General features: G+C 40.1%; 1 protein-coding gene across 8 annotated transcripts in view; it reads right to left on the bottom strand.

Annotated features, from left to right (window-relative positions):
- Positions 1-25759, bottom strand: part of KCNAB2 (potassium voltage-gated channel subfamily A regulatory beta subunit 2) — a 139509-nt gene that overhangs the window by 40205 nt on the left and 73545 nt on the right. For 5 of the 8 annotated variants that reach the window (XM_072426980.1, XM_072426982.1, XM_072426981.1 and 2 more), the window contains 2 exons: positions 8412-8455; positions 5401-5438 (listed from right to left, as the gene is read on the bottom strand). In XM_072426980.1, coding sequence (XP_072283081.1) covers positions 5401-5438; positions 8412-8455 — 82 coding nt within the window. Of the gene's footprint in view, positions 1-5400; positions 5439-8411; positions 8456-14972; positions 15317-25759 lie in introns of those variants that run through there. The other 3 variants (XR_011922846.1, XM_072426978.1, XM_072426979.1) reach the window with 1 other exon arrangement.

The following is a 25759-nucleotide window of genomic DNA, read 5'->3' as shown; positions in this document are numbered from 1 at the left end:
GCTTTTTCCATCCCTCTATCAACAACCGCAATACAACTGTGTTCATACACAATTCACTATTGTTGGCATGCATGCATTCAAGTCAATGGAAGCGTCTGACTGCTCAAGAGCTACATGTCCAATTGGAGAACTATGCCGCAAACTGCAACAACTGGGCAGAAAAATGCAACTGGGTGTAAATACATGCACACAATTGTTTCCAGCTCCAATCATATGGATGAATGGAAGCATTTGAGAGTGTACCACTGGAATATACTGCACATCTGAAACTGGCCCCGTAGCCACTTGTAGCAAAATCTAATAAACAAATCAAGATCCAGGCATTTGTCTATATTCACTGTAGTATGGCAGAGGTAAGTACGTCAGAATTTGCAGAAATTATGCAGCTTCCATTGTACAACAGGAGCCCGAGAGTAAGCTTTAAATAAAAGTGCAAGAACCATACCTCTTCATTCTGTCACCTGAGTGTGTGAAGTTTTGTAGTATAAGTGGATGCAGTGGAGTGGATTTTTTTTAATTTATTAGGTTCTAAAAAAGGAAGAAGACAGATGGTGGTGCCTGGCGGGCCAGATCGACAGGACAAATCCAGGACAGGAAGGGACAGAACCGAGGCCCGATATGGAGGGACCGAGTGTTTATATATATATATATATATATATATTTATATTAGGGACAGTTCCCCTTTAAGGATCCCAGTGTAGTACCATAGCCAATCAGAAACAACATTTCAAACTTTGCTGTGGGTTACTGCACCCCATCATGGTTCTTTATACTGCTTTATTAAACAAGTCTAAATATGACATGGAGGTAACAGAGTCACTAAACGCAGCTTAAATTTATGATTAATTTAGAACAGCTGAACCATTAAAAAAACGGGGAGAATCATCGAAATGTGAAATATGTTGACATAGCAAAGCACAAGCCGGATAAAAAAAATAAAAATACAGCGGCATGGCAGAAAAAATGTTGTGTGCAGCTAACGAACACACACAGGACTTTAAGACACCACTCCAACTTTCTGATGGAAGTGAAGCAGGACAGGGAAATAATGAACTTGACAAGCAGTATTGATAATTTGGTCCATCACACCTGTACAGGTTTTGAAGTACTGTACAAGTACACCTGACATAGGTTATAAGGACGTGTTGCATGCATATTCACAAAGATTGGGACACGGTGTTCCTAGAACAGAAGATTATCGGCAATGAGATTTTTTCAGCAGTGGCAGGTTGGAGGTCTACAGAAACGCCTGAATAGAAAAGAGGATTTCAGGATAAAGTCGTCTGTGTCCCCTCTATTAATTTCAATTGCCTGATTTTCAATTTGGCCTGCGCAGTGCCGCTGATGCATGCAGCACGTTGTGAAGTTTTGTAGTATAAGTGGATGCAGTGGAGTGGATTTTTTTTAATTTATTAGGTTCTAAGTTACATATTAGCTATTCTCCCGGTGCCACTTTCACTATTCTCTAATCACCAATCAGATAAAAATCACCTTTTTTTGGATGGGTAGGGTTCTAACCACATTTAACAGTCCTTTGCCCCTATGATATCTTATCCAGCCTCCTCTCTATTGTTCTGTCTGACACCAGTCAAGTTAATGGGATCAGTCCACGTCTGCCCAATGGGGACCCCCTGAAACCCTATCCTGCTCTATCCACAAGGAATGCTCTTTTTTATAGTTCCAAGAACTAGTCCTGCACACCTTTAAACTATGTGTCACTGCTTACCCCACCATCACATTGCAGGACAAACATGTGACAAAGCCTCTATGGCTTGTTCCTCCAACTTGCTTAACCCACAGGACTTTAGCAACAAAATTATGGACATTGTAATATAGAAATTCCAAATATTATTTGAAAAAATTGTCTGATTAAAGCCACCTTTCTTCAGAAATCTGTGCGAGAAAAAATGGAGCACTAGCAGTTCCCATTGCGCTGCACAACAATTTTGCTACTGGGAATAACACATGTGATTTACATGATATCGAGTGTGCCGATTCCAAATCTGAACTCAGAATTTGCCTATCAAGTACAGATTTTAAGCTATAGGCATGCTAATGCTGTTCAAATGGTTAGTAATTGGGTAATGTATTCTTACATGGGAACTTTATAACCGTTGCAGCGACCACAATGCCTACTGCCGCCTCAGCTGAATCACGTTCCCTGGTGGCATGCATGTTCCAGCAACGGCTGGGCAAGTCAGTGAGCTGATGTCAGAAATAGGTATATAAGGCAAGATGGACCAAGGGCTTGCCTCTAATGCTAAACCATCTTATTGGATAATACAGTTAGGCCATAGTGAATCTGTTTTGAGCTAAATATGAGTAGGTGTTAAGTTTTTTCTACTTTTGTGGCAAATATACCCCGTGTGATCAACTCAAGAACCTAACCAAGAGGGTGAGAATTGCTTACAAGTATTACTTTGGATGTGAAATTGGAGATCATGATAAAAGCTGGGCACCTCATATCTGCGGTCAGGTGTGTTGCGTTGGGCTAACACAATGGTTGAGTGGGAAAAGGAATAAAATGCCTTTTGCTGTGCCTATGGTTTGGCATGAGCCAAAAGACCATGACTCGGATTGCTACTTCCGTATGAGTATAATTGCTGGGTTTTCGAAGAAGACTAAGTCAAAAATCGTCTATCCGGGTTGTGAATCTGCTCTGAAGCCATGCCACAAGATGCAGAGAATCCAGTGCCAGTCCCTCCTACGTCTGTTGTTACCGACAGTGACATGTCAGATGAGGAACAGATGCTAAACTGAAAGCAGGCATTTTTGTTGGTCCTCAAGTCCGCAATTTGATTCATGATGAAACATTCAGAGACAAACTCAACCCACTTGAACTTGCTGCTTGGGATTTATTTGTGCTAGTTTCACAAAACTTTCTTGGCAACCAGCGAGCTGAAAACCATGCTGAACTCGTGAACAACATGCTAACAGCATACCATCAACTTGGATGCCGAATGTCACCTAAAATTCATTTCTTACATTCCCATCTGCACTTCTTCCTACAAAATTTGGGTAATGCGAGTGATGAACAAGGGGAGAGGTTCCACGAGGACATTTCTGTTTTGGAAACAATATATCAAGTTGCAACCTCAACATGATGGGCGACTACTGCTAGTTTCTGCAACGGGCGATAGCGGAGAGCCACAAACGCAAAAGCAAGTGCCTGAAACACTTCTGAAGTGTACAAGTGTATTGAACAAGGACTCGTAATGTGTAATTGCATATGTTGTTGCAACATAAAACTACGTTATTGTATAGAGATTACATAGTAACTGCTGAACGGGAGAATATAGCTAATCGTGTTTATGATTTAGTGTAGGACACATGGATTAGACCAAGTAGCAGACAATATTTATTTTTTTGTGATGCAGTGTTATCGAACAAACAAGCTTCCAGGTTCAGAATGGTGCAGATCAAACTCCAGGCCTGCCCTCTCCAGAGGAATACTGCCAGCTGCCTCTGCTGCCGAGCAAGCAAATCCTCCCTTTGTGGGCCTTGCTAGAAACAAAACGATCAGCACAAAGAAGCATAAATATTTAAACCAGTAAAGACTCGGCCAAGTGTCTCACTGTGTGCACGGCAGTAAGATGATCCGCATGGCCCAGCCAGGTGAACGTCTGTACCTTTTGCTCCACTTGGAAGACCACCAGTCACCTCTATGCTGGAGCTGAATTGGTGTACCTGGGAGAAGTCAGCGCTGACCCTGTGATCCAGGGTTTCAAAAAAAGAATCACACTTGCTTTTGAAAGTTTCAGGACAGCTTTTTTATTCTTCAATTTGTGGCAAGTACTCAGTTGGCGAAGCCTAAAGCTGCGTACACACGGCAAATTTTTCTCGCCCGATAATCGGTATCGGCCAATTATCGGGCGAAAATCTGCCGTGTGTACAGTCGGTCGTCGTCCATCGTCCGACGACCGTCCTGGCGGATCCATGGACGATGGACGACGACCGATCCTAATGAAAGGGAAGGGGAGAGCGCGCAGCAGGGTGCCGCTCCGTCGCTCTCCCCCTCCCCTCTCCATAGAGCATGAACGGTGCTGTATGTACAGCATCGTTCATGCATCGTGCAGTCTTTTCTCGTTGGAAAGGATCGTGAAAGATCCTTTCCAACGAGAAAAATTGCAGGTGTGTATGCAGCTTAAGACTTTTGAACTCACATATTTGTTCCATGTCAAGAAACAAACTGATAATGATAATGACTACTCCAATGTTAAAATTCTCTTTAAGTGTCTGGGCCTGATGATTGGCTGCTCAGTTCTAAGTACCTGCTTCTAGGAGCCGACCATATAGTTCGACCCAGAAGTAAAGCTCTGAAATAAACGTAGAGCGATGGAGTGGTATGGCAAAAGTGAGTTCACGTGGTTACCCTTTAAAAAGGCACTGGAGTCTCTTTAAGAAATAAAAAAAAAAAAAAAAAAAAAAAAAACGATAATATGTTTTGTATAGGAGAGGACAGCTGATCACCCTCTGACTCATATAGGCATCAGGGACTTTAATAGTGGCATCTCCAAGCATTTCCAAATTCACAGCTCTATTACTCCACCCCACAATGGACTCTCATTTTTCCTTTAGCAAATTGCAAAACCTTAGGGAATATTGTATTGGATGCCCTTGGCCACCCTCCTCTGAAACACTAGCTGCTTACCCATCTCTGACTTCAATTTGAGTCATTGACCTAGGGCAGGCAAGAAGCCAGTGAAAAAGAGATGTGCTGATCTGCATACTTGTTCTGGTAAATGGAAAGTACCAAGGCCGGAGGTACAGTATGAAAGACAGACAGCTAACATGTTCAGAAGGAAAGGTCAGCAATGAAGGGCCGACATATTTTTCAAAGTTCTTGACTTTGTTATCTTCAATATAGTGAGATGCAAATTCTAATATCTTCCAATCTTCCTGTCTTGGTGGCCAGGACAACACTTAAAACTTAGAAGGGGTTTGAAATATTTTTTTTTGGTCTATTCAAAACAAAAAAAAATGTTTTCACTGGTGTTCCATTTGAAACAAACCTATTAGCTTTATTATAGCTTAGCATGCCGACATAGGTGCCCATATCCACATTTCCATTGGCTGAACTGGTGACTTTAGGCAAGCACTTTATAAATTCCCAGGCGACATCCCTGTTGTACTCGGGATAAAAGATACAATGACAATCAAGTTGAATGTAATTTTGCCCTATTCTTTTAGAATGAAACGTTGCTGCAAAAACCTCCCAGAATCCTGAGTCTCAGATTAGACCACCCTCCCTCAAGCCAAAGAAATAGGTCATCCTGACGGAGAGCAGACAGATGTACACAAACACAGGCGCGCTGCTCGTCTTAGTTAGCCCCAATTACTTTTCTTAACAGCTGCCACGTATGTGCCAAATGTTATTTATAAACTCAATGTACATCTTACCTCATCTGTGATCTGACCTCCAAACGTCACCCATGTCCCTTTAACACACAGAAAGGAGACAGTCAAGAAGAGAACAGGCTTTGGTGAATCCTTGGCATGCCAGAGACACTCAAGGTCAACTCAAAGACCGTCCACAACAACAAAAGTATAACATGCAATAAGGTTAATAAATTGTTAGCTCTAATGTAAAAATTTACACATTTTGGATGCATTTGCATTTTGAAAGCTAAAGGAAATATTCTTAAAGAACATCCAATACCTTATTCTGAAAGAAAACCAATATGTGATTTTTTTTTAGGTAGACAGAGGTTTGAGAACCAATTTTGTAAAGTTAGAATCATCTCTGAAAAGTTGCATTGATGGTCCTCCTGTGTGTAATAATTCCTCATCAATCACCTCCCAATATTTCAAACTTTTTCTTGGTTGCCCATGAAATGTGTGAATAATTTTGACCTCAGTGGACCGTGTGTTAATTGGGATCTGAAGGCAAGCTGAATTTTAATACTTTACCATCTGATTATACAATCTGGGCACAATTTTCCTAAAGCTAAACCCTAGGCACAATCTATACAGTCCTTCAATATGATTTTACATCTTCCTTGCAGTTATAAAAAGTTTGTTCAAAACCCTCTCTTCTGCCTCCTTGGGTAGAAGAGCTCCTGGTGCGTTTCCATCGATTGCTGACATTAATGGACACCAGTGCGTGTTTTGTGTCTCCATCTCCCTTCTGTGGTTTACCATGACCAAGGAATAGCTTGTGAATATGCTGTACCCATGCCTTGTGAATGGCAATGCACAAAAAATGGGTCAGAAAGGTTACCAGAACTGGGGTCTGTTGACAGTCTTGCTGATGTTGGCAACTGGCCATAAGTACAGCAGGATCGGTGGTAGTAAAAACTTTTCTTAACAGCAAGGAAGATATAAAATATTTTTGAAGAATTACAGAGATATAAAAAGGATTGTGACAAAATCTTGAAATGATTGTACAATAGGATAGTAATGTATTCGGTCAGATTTTTGTGGTATAATGGCATAATTTACACTTATAAACAAATCACTGTAAAAATTCGGTGATAAAACATTTTTTTTTTTTTAATTACAAATGTAACCAATAAAATGGCATTGACTGTCTTCTATTATATATATGTACAACATACCAATATTGCCAACATGTTTCTCATATACATATCATCAATACTTAATGAGTGTTATTTATACCCAGTCTGCCTTTAATCAGAAAGGTCACATATAAAATTCTAGCCAGAAGTATAAAGAGAACCTTTCCTTTTCCCATGAAGGATAAACCAAGAGTCATTTGATTCCACCCCTCCACAGGAGAACATACTTACCTTTACTCTGCTGTTGGTGAACTTACCGATTCCACCAGTAACACTGAGAAAATCGAATAACCACCTACAACACCCCCAATGAGCCAAACCGTGCTCAAACCGTGAGGAAACATAAAAGGACATAAAAAGGGGCATTGCTCCTGCAGAAAAAATAAAACCAATTGTTCAGCAGCAAAGGGAAGACCCATTCTAATTAGGGTTGTTGTTGGTAATCATAGATTTTGCAAAGAGTGCTGTATTAGGAGTGAAGAAGTAAAAAGGCTGGGTGCACCAACAATAGAGTGAAATGCCAAGCTGTGTTCAGGGGCTACAGGGGTGGTGGTGGTTGAGGATTATTTGTATTGCAAAGGAAGAAAAATGAACTGCTTAAAAATTAGGGGAACACTCAATCAATACAGTATAACACCAAGTCAGTTAAACGACTAGGATAATGATTTATTCAGAAGAGAAACTTGCCTTAAATATTGCTAATGCCTTTGTCCGTACAGGTTTGCTGTGTCTCTCAGCACAGTCTCAAGAGTTTGGAGGAGATACAGCACCAGGAGATAGGTTGGGCAGGGCTGCAATACCTTTGTGCAAGGAGGAACAGAAGGACAACAACCAGAATCCTGCAAGGTGACCTTCAGCAGGCTACTCATGTGCACGGGTCTGACCAAACTGTCAGAAAAAGACCCCATGAGTGGAATGTGGGCCCAACATCCTGTAAAGGGCCCCGTATTTACAGCCTGACACCATGTAGCTCAATTGACAGAAAAGACTAGAATTAGAAGTTTAACCATTGGCGCCCTGTTCTCTTCAGATGAAAGCAGGTCTACAATGAGCACTGAGATATGAACGAATCTGGAGACAATGTGGTGAATTCTATGCTGTCAAAAACATTATCCAGAATGACTGGTTTGACAGTGGGCAAATCCTTAGATGGCTCAATAGACCTCTTAACAGCTGTTAGATATCTGGATAAAACTCTAAAACATACTGTCAGACTTTATGGTTTATGCTGGTGCTGGTCAAATCGAGGCCAGCTATAGAGTGATCAAGGGCACTGCAGGGTTCTTCCTGGTGCAGGACAATGCCTAGCCTCAAGTGGGCAGAGTGTAGAGGCAGTTTTTGGATGACAAAGGGAATGATGCCATTAACTGATCTCTAACAGGTATCTTCTGGGACATTATGTATCAGTGCTTCTGACTTTAGTGAAACAGACCGTCCTAAACCAGCCTGGGAAGAAATACCCTTGGCACCATCCCGTTCCACTGGAAGCTTGGCCAGAGGTTGTAGGAGTGTACACGGGTACGTGGGGGCCATACACACAACTGAGCCACATTGCAGGTTGTAATGAAATTCAAGCAAGCTCAGTGATCCTGTGATTTCAAATTTAGGCTTTCAATTTTAAGTGCGAACTTTGAATCTAGCCCTCAGCGGGTCAGCAATTTTGGTTTTCCATTGACTGTTCTTACGCCATTTTAATCTCAAAGAACTTCATAAGTACACCAAAAAAGATTTTTAACTTGAGTATTGTACTCTTTGAGAGCTGAGATGTGATTTCAGTGTTCCCATAAGCAGCTATAAGCAGCTGCAGGGTCGGCTTTAAATTCACCTTGTTTATTGCTCTGCATTGTTAGCAATGGAACAACATGCATTAAACATATAATTGGTGTTGCTTACCTAAGCCAAGGCAGGACACTCTTAGGCCGGACTTTCCAAGGTTTCTGAAAAAAACAAGTAGTATTAGTTGTTATCGAAACAGTTAATAATCCATGCACAATCATTTAAAGCTGGACTCCAGCCAAACCACCATGTACAGAGCTGAAATACACACGACATGAGTAAACTGTGTTACCTGCCAAATTCAACAAGCTACTTTTGTGACTCGTACAGGTGGTACATCCAGAAGGGTGACAACCAACTCTACTCCTAGCATGCTGTCTGTACCTTGATTCCAAGCAGCAGAAGGTGATTGGTTCCTAGTGCTGCCCATCTCTTTATGCTTGTGCTGCTGTGCAAGGATTAGAAGACACGTTCAGGTACTCATTCTAGCTCTATGTTAAATGCATTTAAACTGTTTTTTGTTTATTTGCTCATTTTTCTTTTACATGCCTAGGGTTTAGCTTTTGCTATTTACTTAACATATTCTTCAGAGCCTAAGGAACAACCATGACCTACATGTGGAGGATCCAGCTCTAGAGGATCTTTTAATCAAGTCTTTATTAAAAATAGTCTTTCAAAAACATAGAAAAAATGTAGTCATTTAACTGACGATAAGCTTCTGCAATACATTGAGAAAAAGCAACGCTGGAGGGAAGACAACATGCGTAGGGCATACACACTCCATGCGGAGGTGATGCCAGGACACATACCCTGAGCATCTATGAAGCCAGAACACATTGCTAACCAATAACTTCCTTGGCAAGGCAAAATGTAGGTTTGAAACCTGGTAGCAATGGGCAATTGGTACAGCGGATAAATGAATGAATCAACCGAAGTTTTATTACTTTGTAATGTAAATTAAATTTACAAAATACATGGCTTTATTTACTATAGGGCACTCATGGGTGTTTTACATCATGCAATAAATACCAGAGGAAAATTTGCCAATTATTAATATTATCTACAGTCTGGTATTGTACATGCCATTTTATTTGTACTTACTTTTTTTTCATCCATGTAGTTCTCATTATATTTTAATGAAATAGTACAACAACCATAATAGTGAAGATGTTCCATAGTGTACAATACCCATTCCCATTTCTTTACTACACGCTCCCAATTGGTAATAGTACAGTCCAAATAGAGTTCACATGTTTCTCCTTCCTGCCTTTACAAGCTGCACTTTAGACATCAATAGCCAATATTGACCATTAAAAATTCCAATTCATTCAATCGCATTTCATTACATCAAAGCAAACCGTTCATTTTTTTGAGAATGCTGCAGAGTAGAAGTCTGCCCTCCAGCATGCTGAAAAAACCCTTGCTTTCTGTGTAGAAGAAATACTTTCTGTAAAGATGTCCATGTGAAGGCCAGAACTCCATGCAGGACATAGCTTCTTTACTGCAAACCGAAGCTCATTTTGATGGTCCTCTGTGTCTAAGCATGTCTTCCCTTCAGAACCAATACTAAATTAGTGCTAGAGTTTTTCCAACCAACAAAAAGCATTAGCATTGAAGTTTGCAGAGTTATAGGTCTGACATACAAAGTAATCATTGCTTCAAAAGACAGGGTCCTTCCATGTCACATAGTGGAAAGGATAGGACTTTACACTCACAGTTTCTTAAAAAAAAAAAAGAGCTGAAATCCTTTCTTGTGTTTTAAAGCTAAAAATTCATAGGCAGATGAAGGTTCAGTTGGGTATTACCATGGTAAATAAAATGACTGATAGTGCTTGAAAAAAATGGCAGCTTTCATCTGCACCAATGGCTTGCATATTGTCTAAATTAAGCCTCATGCATGTATATGTAACAAACCTACCTAAGGGCAAAAACAAAAGAATGGTGAGCCACTAGCTCTGTTCTTCTGTATGAGCAAAGTTTTATGGTGGCAGTAGAAGGACCTTGTTCCTTGGGAACCTACAAGACTCAAACATGTAGCTACAACATGGCAGATGATACACAAGAAGGTGAATGTAAACAGAAAATGAAACCTGAATTTTCTCATAATGCATGCTCTACATCTATCACTGCAGTCTATAGGCACACCTTCTGATAGATGACTGTTTGTACATGGGAAGAAGGGGGATGAGCAATAAGTATATACAAAAAGATACCTTTGCTTAGACATTTATAGTCCATGGCCTGCTGTGCCCAATGGTAAATTTGCCTTGAACCTTATGGATAATGCTACACCCATTAGGTTATGTACGCACGTGCAATAATTGTCTTTGGAAAGGATCTTTAACGATCATTTCCAACGACAAACGACTTTACAATACGTGAATGAGTGCTGTACATACAGCACCGTTCTGCTCTATGGAGAGGGAAGGGGGGAGAACGACAGGGAAGCACCCCACTGCGCTCTCTCCCCTTCACTTTCATTACGATCATTCGTCTATCGTCCATGGATCCACCAGGACGGTCGTTCAGACGATGAGCACTGTATATACGCAAGATTCTCATCCGATTACAGCCCCGAGTTGATTATAGCACGAGAACCATTGCACATGTGTACCTAGCCTTAGGTCAAGGAAAACTAACAAGTTTATCAAAGTTCTATTTGTGACTCATCAATCATTTGCACCACATCCAACTCCCCATATACCACTGAAACTCAAACCAGAATGACAATCAATGCCAGTAATCAGTCAAAGAAGAAGACCTACAAATGTCCATAAAGAAATACAAAATAATAAAGTAGGCAATTTTAATCCATTATGGCAATGATCACCATATATTTTCAGTAAACCTGACAACCCACCTTTAGATAAAGAAAAAGAGAGCATTGGATCCAGTCATATGATAAATGCACCAATGCGAACACCATATGGCTGTTTCCATTTTTCTTGCACCTTTGAAAAGCTTGAGTCCCTAACTACGAGGTCTGGCCATACACAAATCTTAAGAAGGGAAGGATATGGTCAAGATGACTTGAACCATACTGTATTACAAGCATATAATTAAAAAAATCTTATTACAACTGTCAAAAAGATGCTCTATCAACTACTGAGACCTCTTGGCCAGCTAGACGCCTATGTCGAGGTCAGGTGAAAGTATGGTGAACATTCTGCTTGAAAGTTTAGAAGCTAAAGTGTAAGACTTTGATAATGTGATAATCTGAAAAATACAAGTCTGAAAATACAGCATTTTATATTCTTCCACTCCACAAACATTCGGTAGAAACTTGAAATTCTGGAAAAGATATGATACCAATGGAATCCTTGATATATACAACTTAAGCATACTGGAAGCTAGATGATAATTCAGGTTTAAATAATGGAAGCTGGAATTAGGTTAGCATTGATGTGGATAATCATACACACAGCAAATAGGTATCAAAAATTTGTAGATTGACAACCCCCCCCAAAAAAACATGACCTCCATCCTTTCTAATACCCAATTCCATTTGCTGTAATCCTATTGGCTACTCTGGGCAACAACTCCACCTTTCCTGCTCAAAAGTAAGACCTCTCCCCAAGAGGGGAACAAGGCAGTTTTTGTAAAAGACAGATGCTTGATGTTATGTCTATCAATGTATTAACCGTAATCATCAGATTACGCCACCCAATCTCCTTTTCCTCGCCAAGCTGCCAGAGGTTGAATGAGAGGCAAAGCCTGCTTCTCCGCACTACACATGTTCTTCGCAGAGTTTAATTATGTCCTTCAGGCATAAAACATGAGCAGATGTGAAGAGGTCTTCTTGGTTCTCTCTCTTCGACTTACATACACTGAAAATTCTGTAATGTTACCAAAGCAAAAACAAGAGAACAGGCAAACTCATGTAATGGTACAAATTTGGGATTCCTCTTACGATACCAACATATATACAAAGCAGCATATAGCTAAATTTACATCATATCAGGCAGGTTTCTAATATAGAAATGTCTAAGAAAGCACAGCCAGGATTCATTAGATTTGATAGATATAGCTGTTTATACCCAGCACTGTCCACATCACAGCTCCGTAGACTTCTATAGTGGATGGAGACTGCCCCATAAAAAACATAGGACCTGCAGCCATAAGCTTTGGATGATGGGTAGATTCAGGTCAGGGTATGGTGCAAACGGAAATTAATAAATGCTGTGTTAAATGACTTTTCACTGAAACAGAAACAGGTGAAGTTTTTCTATTGGGATACGTGCTGGGGTTATTGGTCTAATGAATGGATTTTCCTTACTCCCAAAAGTGTCCACTGGATAGGATATTAAGAAAAAATTCTAAATATTAATTAAAAAATAATAAGATACTAATAAATGATAACTAAACTTTAAAACAAAGTGATCTTTGCCCCTTTCCCCTAAACTAAACTACCTTCTATAGATGCATATGTACCTAGATCAGCCCCAGTTCTGACATTTGTTACCATCTACTATTGCAGTCTTTACTATTTTTGTTGTGCCTGTGAATTGCAACCCCATAGACATCTTTGGGGCTGTGTCAAGGTCAGAAACAAGCCACAGGCATTAAATAGGTTTTAAAGATGGAGGAGACCTACAGAGGCTGCACTGGAGCAAATGTAGAGGTCATGGGTCATCAGAGAGGTGAAAATAATACTAGCAGAATATACGCTAGACACAACTAGTCATATTTTTGCAGCTTAGGTTCATAACACAGAACATGTCATCTGACACATCAAGACGATTTCTCCAGTTATTGTATGTTTCAGGATCAATAATGCAATGAAAAGCACCCAGTCTCAAATTTTCTTCTTTAACTACTCCAAGATACAACCCCAAAACCCATTATGGTGTGGCTACCTCTGGTGAAAAATACCAGGATAGGGACAAGCAAGAATATTTCAGGATAGGAAGTCTGCATTTTTATATCACCTATATGTAGACTGTCCACCAAACCAGCATTCTCCAGATCTGAAAATCCTGGAGTGATGTTCCTCTGAAACTCTAGACCTGGTCAAATAAGAAATAACCCTGAGAAATAAGGGTGAGAATTTTTTATTATTGTTGGAATTTTGGGTGTCCGCTTACAACAGCAACAGTCAAATAATATATCATGATAACCTAAAATGTTTAAAGATATACAATAACAGCTAGTGATCTCTCCCAATACTCTGATGACTTAATATAATAATGAATGCATACCTGAATCCATCTTCCGGACATTTCGGTATTAAAAATAACTGCATGATCCAGGAGGAATTAGCACTCCTCCAAATCAAGTGACAATAATATAGTGCAATAAATAACCCATGCAACCGTGGTTGCTTGGCTTGTTTTGAAAATTGCATCTGAAAAGCCTATATAAATATGTACAGGAAAAGAAAATGCACATGAGTATGATCATCATGCATGGAGTATGTAGACCCCCTCGCATGTCAGCATGGGTTTCCATTGCAGTTTACACCCACAACCCAAACACATAGTAGTAGGTGCATTGGCTTTTGGTTGAAGTGGCTTTGCTTTGTGTGCAGGTTTTGGATGGTGGCAGGGACATTAGAGAGTCTGCTGCTTCCAGGACCAGTGTCTGTGTCAGAGCTAAAGAGATAAGTGCAATAAATCTCTATACAGATAGGATTGTCTGCAATATCCCTATGGACAACATGGGGAGCACTGATAACCAAATGCACTGGGATTTTTTGGGGAGATTATGGGAAATACTCAGTATTTTGCTCTGTATCAATAGGTGAGTGCAGAGCTGACTCCAAGGGGTCTATTTATATATATAGAAATATATTTTATATCACTGATTGGACATTCGCTCAAATATTCTCTGGTGGAGCATCTTCTAGCTCCATAGCTAATTGATTCTCCACCAGGGAATGTTTTTGTGAATATCAGATTTATAAATATACCACAAAGTTCGTGCGAAATCATTTCTGTAACAGTTTTATTACCTGATGCAAGGAAATGGTACAGCAGTGTTGTCTCCCTATGGGTAGTCTTAGGTGCATTTTAAATAAAATTAAGAGGTAAGTTAGAGTTTTGGCAACATTTATTTAGGAAAACAATTTTCAAGCCATATTAAATGCCAGACATTGCAAGAACTCCTGTTGGAGTTCAATGGTCTGTTCCCACCCCTGTAAACGAAACCAATGCTTAGCCTGCAGGATCAACAGGTAATAAAACAATGCTACAAAGAAAACTTAAAAAACAAACAAAAACAAACTGCTGTGTTAATAAAAGTTAGTGATGGGCCACTTTTTTGGGGTTTGCCCAAAGTTTGGCTATCTAAAGGTAAATAAATGTCTCTAAAATTATTTTAAATTCTACATGGCTGCAGCAATACATCCATTTTAAATCACAAAAGCAAATGACAGCACAATTTCCAGCTCTCTAATCTTTATGATCCTAGATTTAGCAAATTATTGTGAACTGCACTGGATGCCATGCACAGATTGTGTCTCTGCATTTTTCCCGTACAGCCTGCAATGTAACGTATGTGCAATGTCTATTTAAAGCCAATAGTGATGCCGGAGCCTGAACATAAGACACAAGATGATCCCTGGGACCCTAGTAGGTCTCTAGCATTTGGTAAAAGGATCTCAAAAAACAGACACTCAAAAAAATAAAGGAATGAATGGGCACTGTGACAAAATGGTCAGCCCTCCTCCCTGTGCCATACCTATACTTCATCCCGGGCTGACGTAAGCTGGCTTCGCTGGGGCTTGGAACATTTTGCACTGACAGATGTCCCAGGCTTCGGGCGACCATGGCCACCGTTCGGAATTTTGTCCGCGTTGCAAGGCTAGGGCTACTGACATTTTGCCTGTTCAGCCTATCCTCGGCACTCCGAGTTTTTAAACTGTGCTCCGAGCAAGCAAACGAAACCTGCATGTCGCCTTTTAGCGCTCCAAGCTCCCCAGTTCCTTACAGATCTCCTATAGTCGTTTTTCCACGGTGGCCTCCCGGCCAAGAAATTAATAATATAAAAATCCCTTCCGTAGTTTCTGCTTGGTTGCTAAAAGCCAGCAGCAACCTTAACCCAGGCAACGGATATTATACAGCATTATCTGATCTTCGGAAAAGCAGGGGGAAAAAAAAGCTCCTTTAATCTCTTTCAAACCAACCGCTCCAAGGAAAAAAAAAAACAAAAACATTCCTGATACTGTAACATGGTAATTGCTGAAGAGGAAAATCAAAGGAAAAAAAAATACAAAAAAGTAATAATAATATAAAAGAAAAAAAAAATGAAAAATAAAAATGTATAATAAAAAAATGTAAAAAATTGGTGAAGAATAAATTCAGGTTAACAGAATAAACTTCCCCGGGAAAGGCACGTTAGCTGCTCGGAGTCTGGCTTGCTGGAGAGTTAAACAAGCTTGCATACTGTTAGCTTCTCCTCCTTGGATAGCCAATTCGACCTCTGCATTGGAAGGCACACAGCACCTCTAGTGATACTCCTCGGCTCACAAGCTTCTTTAAGTCAATTAGGTGGCCAGTCAACTGCACGGAACTCAGCAATTCATTATTAACTAAAGGGGAATGCTCTGTGCTGTCTTCTACAGGATGATTAGGGAAGGGCTGCTGTCCCCAGGCACTAACCTCCACTTACTAAACGCCCTCATTACCTGACAATGGTTTTCAGGATTGCAAATTAAAGACGGGTACATGGGGCTCCTTCCAAAAATGATATTTGTATGGAGGGAAAGAGATCAGGACAGGGAGTGGGTAATATGTTGTTGCATGACATGTACAAAAAAGTGCAGAAGTCACAAGATCATAACCGGTTAAATGGCGTAACTCGATCTGGTCTTCAGTTGTATTTTTATCATCCTGGATCCTGGCCAAAGCAATAGGTGAAAGACAGGGATGTATTTTAGCTTGGAGACTTTATCAAACAATGTGTTATTGAGCAGGGATAAAAGTAGGGTGAGGAAGCTACAGGGGCACCCTAGCGAGCAGAGGAAATAAAGGGGCACAATATTGTGCTGGGGAAAAAAGGAAAATGCATTGTGTGTGTGTATATTTAAATTGCACATTATTATTTATTATTATTATATATACTACATAACCGGGTTCCCCACGACCCCTTTTAGCACCACCCGGAACATTTCAATAATCATCCCTAAAAAAGGGCCGCCACCCGCCTACAGCTTCTGGCCTGCCCACATGACCACAAGGGGATTCCCATGGGCTAAACAAAAAATATGCATATATATCTGTGTTGATTTTATCCTTTTTTATTCTTTCCTTTATACATAATATTTTTTTTTTGACAATATTGGGAGCATCCAAGACCTTGGTGTTACATAAAGCAAGCACAGCAGTACGGATGTCTCTCATTGGTTGGCACGTTCTACAAAGCCACCTGGATAGGTAGGGGCTATTAAAAATAAGGAGGCAAAGTCATGGCTTTGTCTAGTTTACGTGAGTGTAATTCCAGATTGAGCTCTTATGTTCTGTAGATTGTAATTTAGCCTTTACTATATCCGTTTTGAACTATTGAGTTCTGGAAACATGATTTAAAAACTAAAACAAAATATGGGATAATCTGGGGAGCAAGTTTCAAAGATTGTGGAGGTGCATCTGCTTGTTGAATGTGTGCCGATAAAAAGCAAATTTCAACCAATTGCCACCATCAATTATTTCACCTCATCACCACCAAATATGGGGATCATTTTACCTAATTTCCTCCAACTATAGGAATTAATTTTACCCCACAACCACCAACTATGGGGTTACTTTACCCCCCCCCCCAGCTATGGCAATTCATTTGTCCAAGATGCATCAAATATGAAGACTATTTTACCCCAGAAATGCCAGAAATTTTTTTTTACCCCACTGACACAAATTATGTTTTTTTTGTTTTACCATCCTAGTGACAATGACTTTACCAGGCAGGAAGTGAGGGTAAACTGGTAACAGCTACAAAGACAGCATTTATTTACTTTTTTAATACAGTAGGGTTAGTCTAAAATCCCTCCTAACATTTATATTTTGTCCTTGCTTCAAAATGAAAAAAAATCTGTAGAGCAAAGCTGAGGAAAATTAAAAGAGGTCATTCAGCTCACGTGCTGACAAATAAAATGCTAAAAGGAGAAAACAATGGCAGAGAAATGAGCTGATCATTGTGCTTCTTTGCCTTTACTGACCAGTCATAAGCTAGTGGCGGATCCATGATAGCCTGGCCTGGCTGTCAGCCAGGTTATATCATGCTGGCTGTCACTGAATACAGAAGACTGGGTGGCTAAAATATGTACTGCATGGGACAGCTCCAGACTGGGAGATTAGTATTGCTGCAAAGCAGAAAGAGCAGAAGTGCTGGGAAAGCTGCTGGTTCATAAGCATAGGAACAAAAATAGAGACCAGACTGCCCACCAGTTTAACCTGATAATACAGAACAGCATATTAAGTGGATATCCAGAAATAGGAAGGGAATGGGATGGGCAGGAACTCATCCTACACCCTACTACTAAAGTAACTACAAAACACTTTTATCCTCTGCAGTATTGACATAATTTTATTGCAACCAACACCATTCTCATAGCACGAGACTCAACGTCCCCACCAATACAAAAATAGAACAAGATCCATTATTAATGACAGTGGACAGCTATGATTGGCTCAGAGAATATTTAAGGGGCCAGTGCCCGGCATGCAAAATATTTTGCAATCTTTCAAGCTGCAGCAGAAAGGTTAGCGACGGCTGTGTGTGGCAGGAAGACAGTTAATTATCTCCGGCCACCATTTATAGTTCAGGCTGCTAAAAGACACCACCTGGTGCGCCCTTTAACCCTCCCGCACAGATGCTCCAACACAGACACATGATGCACAGGAAGTGCGGAGAAGGAACGCAGAAAGGCCAATATGAACGGGGGCGGGAACCAGCACAGAGCCTGGAATCAGCAAATCTAAAAAAAAAAAATAAATATGAGAAGGAAACGACACTGATAGATCTGATCTTTTGATAAACTTTAGATGCCAGCAGTATCACTTTAAGTACCCCTTAAACCTGTAAGATATGCAATGGTAGAGCTCTTTCTTTTCTGAATGCACACCTTCCCTAATTCACTGGTCCAAACTTGCAAAATTCAACCACTTTGCATGTGCAGTGTCCCCCCAGGCCTTTTTAGCTGGGCGCACCACCCAGCACTTTTCAGTAACCACCTGGCTGTTTTTGGGTGGTTATTGAATAGTTGGGTCACAATACAGAGGGCGCCACCCACCTACAGCTTTTTCCCACCCAGCTTAAAAAAAATATGAGAATACTGTTAATGGATGTGTGTGAGATAAGTTTGTGAAAAAAAAAAAAAAGATATGGATTACATTTTTATGCAACCTGCATGTGTGCCAAAGCGTTCTACTATCACCAAGCCAGTGAAAGATTGTCCCCATTGGTGAATGATGTGTCTATAGGCAGCCTGACCATGCCAGGGAGTGACTGAGCCCCCAGTACAGAAATATGTTTCACTTCAGGTCCAGGAGAGACAACAGTATTCACTCTAAAATGGTAAATGTATATAGTTAGATTGAAAAAAGTCCATCAAGTTTAACCCCTAGGGAAATAAACATATCCTACATAAAAATCCCTATGAACATAGTTGATCTAGAAAAAAAAAACCTTCTACAATTTGCTCCAACGGGAAAAAATTTTCTAGAACCTGATGCAAATGAATATAATTTTATTCTAATGTAATGATGCATATAGTAAAAAAACAAACAAAAAAAAAAAACATGCATTGAATTTAAATGCAATATAAATATTTTTTATTTTACATTTTTTTTATTTTATTTTATTTTTTTTTTTATACCCCAACCCTTATAGGAGCAGGGACAATGCAATGGGATAATTAGGTGTGCTGCATTTTTATGGGCTGACAATATGACAAGAGGTGAAAGAAGAGAGCTAGACCCCATTGGCCTGCAGCTGCTCCCTCATCACCCAATCACAGCTTGGAGGTGGGAAGTGACCTGGCAGTGTTGCTTCACTGCAGCACTGAAAAGTCAGGTCACCAGGCTGGCTCTGTGATATGGCAGAGAAGTAAAAATCTTAGCACCAGTCACAAATAAAATACAAATCACTGGGTAGATAAGACGAAACCCATGTATATATAACGGTTAACCTGGAGTTTCTTGCACCATGCACAGTCTTGAACACAGAAAATTTTTTAAGCCGGGTGGGAAGAAATTGTAGGCGGGTGTGTTGTGACCCAACTCTTCAGTAACCACCCAAAAACAACCAAGTGGTTACTTAAAAGTGCTGGGTGGTGCGCCCAGTTAAAAGGGGCTGGGGAGAACACTGCATGCATAAGACAAAGAATGACTGGGACTGATAAAGATACGAGAGTAAATATTAGAGAAACTGTATACTGCAAACTCCATCCAGTCTCATCTGATGGCTTGGCAAAAAGAAGGAGGTGGATTAGTGGGAGATAATCATCTGAGATGAGGAGAAGGATGCTTTACATGTAAATGATGTCATGTAGAATGACCAGGCACTGTTATATGGAGTGCTCGGTGCCAAACATAGCGTGTGCTAATCCCAGGAAATATAAGATTTAATTCAGCAAACATACTGCACCCGGGAAAATGAGACCATTTCAAGCACAGATTAAAGGTGTGCTCCAACTCAGCGTGTTGGTGCAGACCTGACCGTCCATATGCTGGAACATACGAGACTGTGTTCCCATCTCTTAAACAAAGCAGAGAAATGATTATGAGCCGTGAATACGTACTTTTCTCCAAACATGCACAACAAAAGCCGTCACTTTGTGTCATTTAGTTTGTTCTCTCTCCCCATTTATTGCTGTTGTGTTATCCCACATGTGCTGAAATCATGAGAAGTTTTACAGTTGAAAAATACATCAATTTAAACTTTTAAGTAAAATTTCACACCAACAAAAAGAATGCCGCAAGGAACTTTGCGCTGATATTCTGCAGCAACTTGAGGTGGAACCGAACCGTTTCCAAAAAGTCATCACTTGGTGCTGAAACAAAACCACAGTCACTGGAAACACCTTCATCACCAAGAATCAAAGTCCAAAGCCATGCTCATCGTGTTTTTTAACACGAAGGACGTAATTTTAGCAGAATGAGTTCCAGAAGGCACCACAGTGACCCAACAATATTATAAGGAAGTTCTGACAAAGCTGAGAGAAAAAGTCAGGAAATGATGTCAGAAATGAGAGAAAATGCTTTTATTCTTTATTAGGACAATGCTTCTTCTCACACAGCACTTTCTGTGACCAACAAACACATTACTACACTGGAACATCCTATATATTCACCAGATTTGGCACATTGGGAGTTTTTTTTCTTATTCCTGGTGCTTAAAGGAACACAATTTGAGTCAATGGATGCAAAAAAGGAAAAAATTTATCTTGAAACCGCTGATAGAAACTGATCTGCTCCACACCTTCCACCAGTGGAAAACAAGACGGCATCAGTGCCTTATTGTGAATGGAGAGAATATTGAAGGGGACAAATATTAAAAGTATCATATAAATAAATAAAAGTCAATTACAGTGTTCAACTCGTAAGTAATCATAAGCTGGGTTGGAAGAAAATTGTAGGTGGGTGGCAGCCCCGGTATTGTGACCCAACTTTTCAGTAACCACTCAAAAATAGCCGGGTGGTTACTGAAAAGTGCCGGGTGGTGCACCCAGCTAAAAGCGTCTGGGGAGAACACCAGAGATGGAAGATCCAAACTTTTGAGTTATCACTGAAACTGGAATAGAGGGCAAATCTCTTAGGACTACTAATTCAAACGCATGCTTTTTTTGTAGGAGGATACTAGTACATACAAACTCAAATCAGGGCATGGTGGCAATTTGAGACTTTGTTTGCACTTTTTGTTTACTGCATGGGAGTGCTGGTGATCTCCTGCAGCCTCCACACAGCCACATTTTGCAAAAGCCGCATGACATCTCTCAGGGTGGTTTCCTAATGGTGACAACTGTGTAATCTGTGTTGAGATTATCTTTTATAGCCCCCAATAAAAGCTCATGTGACCACTCAGGAAAACACTTACAAAAAGAATGTTGTCACCATTGTACAAGAGGTGCCCAAACAAGGAGGACAATTGCAGAATTTGGAGTTTTTTTTTATAAAGACAGTAGGTTTAAAAAAATTCCCTTGCTTCACTGCACGCCGGCAGTCTTTCCACTCCGCACTGCTCGTTGTCAAGGACAAGGATATATCTTGTATGCCATATTAAACATACCTGTATGTAAACATACAGGTATGTTTAATATGTTAGCTTTACTAAATCTATACCCTATATTTATTATTACTTCCCATTCATTATTATTTAAACAGACCAATTTTTAGATCTACAACTATTTCCTGGGATCTATAACAGCGTACTGTACAGTAACTAACAGGGGCAATACGAACAACAACTAAAAACCTCCCAATAATATTGGGGACTCTTTTGGCATCTTCAAGCCTTCAAACTAAGTCACATAGCAAGACCATGTATGTCTTACACATCCATCTAGTGAATCCATTATATTTTGAACCTACTTATAGTATTTTCTGTATGTATGTTTATGTATATATAAATACATGCTTTATAAATCTGGATACTTATTTTGATTATAACATTCTTGCCTCTGCTAAAATGTACTACAAGGTTTTCAAAGTTCACTATGTAACCACCTTATTGAACTATATGATTCTTGAACTATATGAACTATATTAACATCAATATATATGTTTGGTAACTTAGATACAATAACTGCATGTGTAACATTTTGTTGATGTACCGCTACCCCTAAGGAAACCTAATAGGGTGAAACGCGTCGGGTACAACAGTCTACACGAACAAATTCTTGTCTGCAAGGTAAAACAGTTATGGTTGTAAATGTGCACAATATGCTAGATGACTACTGTATAGCGTCTTTTAGGGCCTAAACTGCAATAACATCCTCTGTAAACCACAAGCCTTCATTGTGGCTTACTGGACAAAAATGCTTTGTACTGTTATATGACAATCATTGAATACTAAAAACCCTTCTTCTCTTCTTCTTTATCTAATATTACCTGTATCCAAGGGTTGGCACATTCAGTCCATTAGGACAACGAACCATTAAACAACCACCACCTACACTTATCTACCTAAAGAAAAATCTTGAAAACTAATAAAATAAAAGCTTTGTGATAAAGTTTACAAGAAACAAATATAAACACAGGAGTGCTCATGTAGACAGGTGATGTTTGCTGGCGTAATCTTCATATCAGATAACAATGAGCTCTCTCTGTATATCTGTGTGACAGCTGAGTATAATTAGCAGCGCATTATTTCACTCCGCCATTGTCTGAGGACAGCTAGGTTAATTAACTTCCAAAATATGTTTTAGCAAACAAGGCTTAATAATGATGTGAACTATTACCAGACCCTGAAGACAGAGTGCTACTGACAAGTGTGCTACACAGAGGGCTGGGGGATTCTGTTCAAGAATATACAAAGCTGTTTTTGTTTTGGATTAAGGGAAGGGTTCTGATTTGGCTTTATTTTAGGACAATGGTGTCTAATTGGGGAGATCTGCACAGGGTCAGAATCTGAACCCATACCTGTTCATATGGGCATGTTTTGACAGCAAAACCACTAGGGATCACCAATGCCAAGCAGTGCTCAACCACGTCAAAGTCCTGGTTGAAATTAGAGAGATTGAAATCTTTTTTTTGTACAGATGTTTGGTGGTGGTGGTGCAGTTTTTCCGGGTGGTTTGCTGCTCAAAAAGTTTCCATAGACAGTCAACCAGTTTAGCAAACAATCAAGAAGCGCTATTGAATGTTCCTGATTGCCTAGTGGTTGCAAAAAAGTGCTTGGGAAAAAATACTAAATTCCGAATCTGAACTTTGGGTCATTAAACCCCATATCTATGGATGGATGCAAAACGTATTAGGAAAGGGGAGGGGGATTGGCAAAGGGAGGCTGAAATGGGTGGAAAAGCTGACCCTGCACACATCTGTATTTAAAAACTTGAGGAAAATCTCCTTCTAGGGTGCACAGACATTCATAAAATATTAGACCAGTCATTCTCAACCAGTGTTCTGTAGAACGCCAGGGTTCCTCCAGAGATTTCTATGGGTTCCTCTAACTCTGGGTGATGGACCTCTCATTTGATGATGTATGCATAGTTCTGAGGCCGACACCACTTGGTAGAGCTATCTGCATGACCCTAATGATGGATTTAGTTGCCTATAAAGGTGGTATTCCAGACATCACTGAGGGCATTTTTTCCATTGGCCACAAATTAAAAAAAAAAAAAAAAACGTTCTCCCACTAATTCCCAATAAATTGTTTTTTGTTTTTTTAGGTGGGGCTTCCCGAAGAACAGAAAATATTTTAAGGTTTTCTCAGTGGTATAAAGGTTGGGAAAGGTTTTATTAGAAATAGGATTTGATGAAAACATGAAATCCAACTACAATCAATAAAATTAGGTTATTATTGAACCATATTTGATTGATAGATCAATTATTGGATTGGGAATGACTATTCTTTGTTAAACCAACCAACAGCCAAAAAGAGCACTTTCATTAACAACATGAATCAGCTGGTAAAATGTTACGGGAAAACGCTTCCATTGGCTGATAGATGGCTGGTCATGAACCCACCACTTAGTCCAACCTTTTCCAACATGGCTACCCTGAGGAACCACCTACTGAAACCACTTTTTTTGAACAGGTCAATGTAAGAAATACCTCCCTAAAGTGACAGTTAGAATAACACCTAATAGACACTAAAACACACCATAAGAGTCATGCAGCTGGCTTTACCAAGTGCTGTTGGCTCCAGAACTGTTGGATATCATCAAATGAGAGGTCAATCAGACAAATTTTGAGGAACCCCTGACAACCTCTGGAGGATCGCTTTTAGAAAATGGCTTGCCTAGGGCATGGCCAGAATTATACAGTTATCACTAGAACAAATGTCCCAGTAATGATTTTACCTTTATTCACTTTCACTCACCATGCCAGTAATCACCAGTGCAAAACAACACTAAAAAACCTAAAAATGTTCCAATCACCACTCATCCAAAGCTACATATACTGTATAATAATAATAATAATAATAATAATAATAATAATGGGAAGGCTGTGATTTTTTCCCCTATGAAGATGCTGCAGCCTGTTCCCTCTACGGTTACAGTCATTGTGGATTACATATCGTAATCTTCTGGGGCATCGCCTTCTATTACGGCACCATAAGTGTGCTCTTTCCTCGAGTCCGCCATCGCAGAAATCGTTTTAATCCCTCTCCTCTGCACTTGGCTCGCTCTCTCAAAGTCTGGATTTCACACGCTACTTCCACGAATCCGAGATTCACAGCCATCAGTTTATTTGGCACAAGCTGAGTGCTGCTCTTAGGAACAATGCTGGGTGAATCTATAGACACACTGCCAATCAGGGGTGAATCCCTAACAAGCTATTCATGCAAACCCTTACGAATAACTCTTACACACACTTCTCCAAGTAGGCTGCACATATAGGTACCATTAGGAACCCCACCTTGAGAGATGCTGTGCAAATAAATGCATATCAAGAAACTTTTCTACAGATTCTTAAGTTTTTATCCTAGAAATATTAATATAAATCTAAAGTGTGAAGCTTGGTCTTTACTATATTTACCTGAACAGTCTTAATGTTGTAATATAAAAGGGACCAGCCTTGATTCCGTCTCCCGGTATCTACCCAAGCACCATGTTTAGATGGCAGGGGACTTTAAAAACAATTCGGATTAGCATGTACCTTAGGAAAAAAAAACATACATATACACACACACGTGTCTTATTACAATATACATATGAAGCATACAACTGGGATCAGTAGAGTCCATATCCACGCACATACAAAAGCCCAGCAGCTGGCCGGGGTCTGATGTGGGTCACATCTGTTTTTTCATCCTAATCACCACTTCTTTACAATTCGCCAGGCAGCTGTCAGGCAAGGTGCTGCGATCACCAGCCTAGGGGCCCCAGAGGCTTTGATATAAGATTCACGTGGGATGGATCCAGCTGCTGAAGCTGCATCAAAGATAATGCGTTATAAACCGAACCTAAAACCCAATCCACATACACAAAGTAATCATCCATCAGCGTCCTTTATTTAGGCATTCTCTGCACCCCACCACCAAAGCCATACAAGGGTGTCACCCCTGTGTTTCTGGACACTCCAATTATGGGCATGGCAACCTAAAACAGTATTCACCCCAGAAAGTTTTTTAAGCTGGGTGGGAGGAAGTTGTAGGCGGGTGGCGGTCACTGTATTGAGACCCAACTTTTCAGTAGCTACCCAAAAACAGCCAGGCGGTCACTGAAAAGTGCCAGGTGGTGCACCCAGATAAAAGGGGACTGGGGAGAACACTGTGGTAGCGTTCAACAGCTGGCAGTTATTTAGGATCTGGAAGATCCTTGGTGGGGAGTCACTACTATGAATAGCTGGCATGCAAATTTACCTGAAACC

The sequence above is a fragment of the Pyxicephalus adspersus genome, chromosome 11 (genome assembly GCF_032062135.1).
Source record: "Pyxicephalus adspersus chromosome 11, UCB_Pads_2.0, whole genome shotgun sequence".
NCBI classification, from domain to species: Eukaryota; Metazoa; Chordata; class Amphibia; order Anura; family Pyxicephalidae; genus Pyxicephalus; species Pyxicephalus adspersus.
This window is presented reverse-complemented; position numbering and strand designations above follow the sequence as displayed.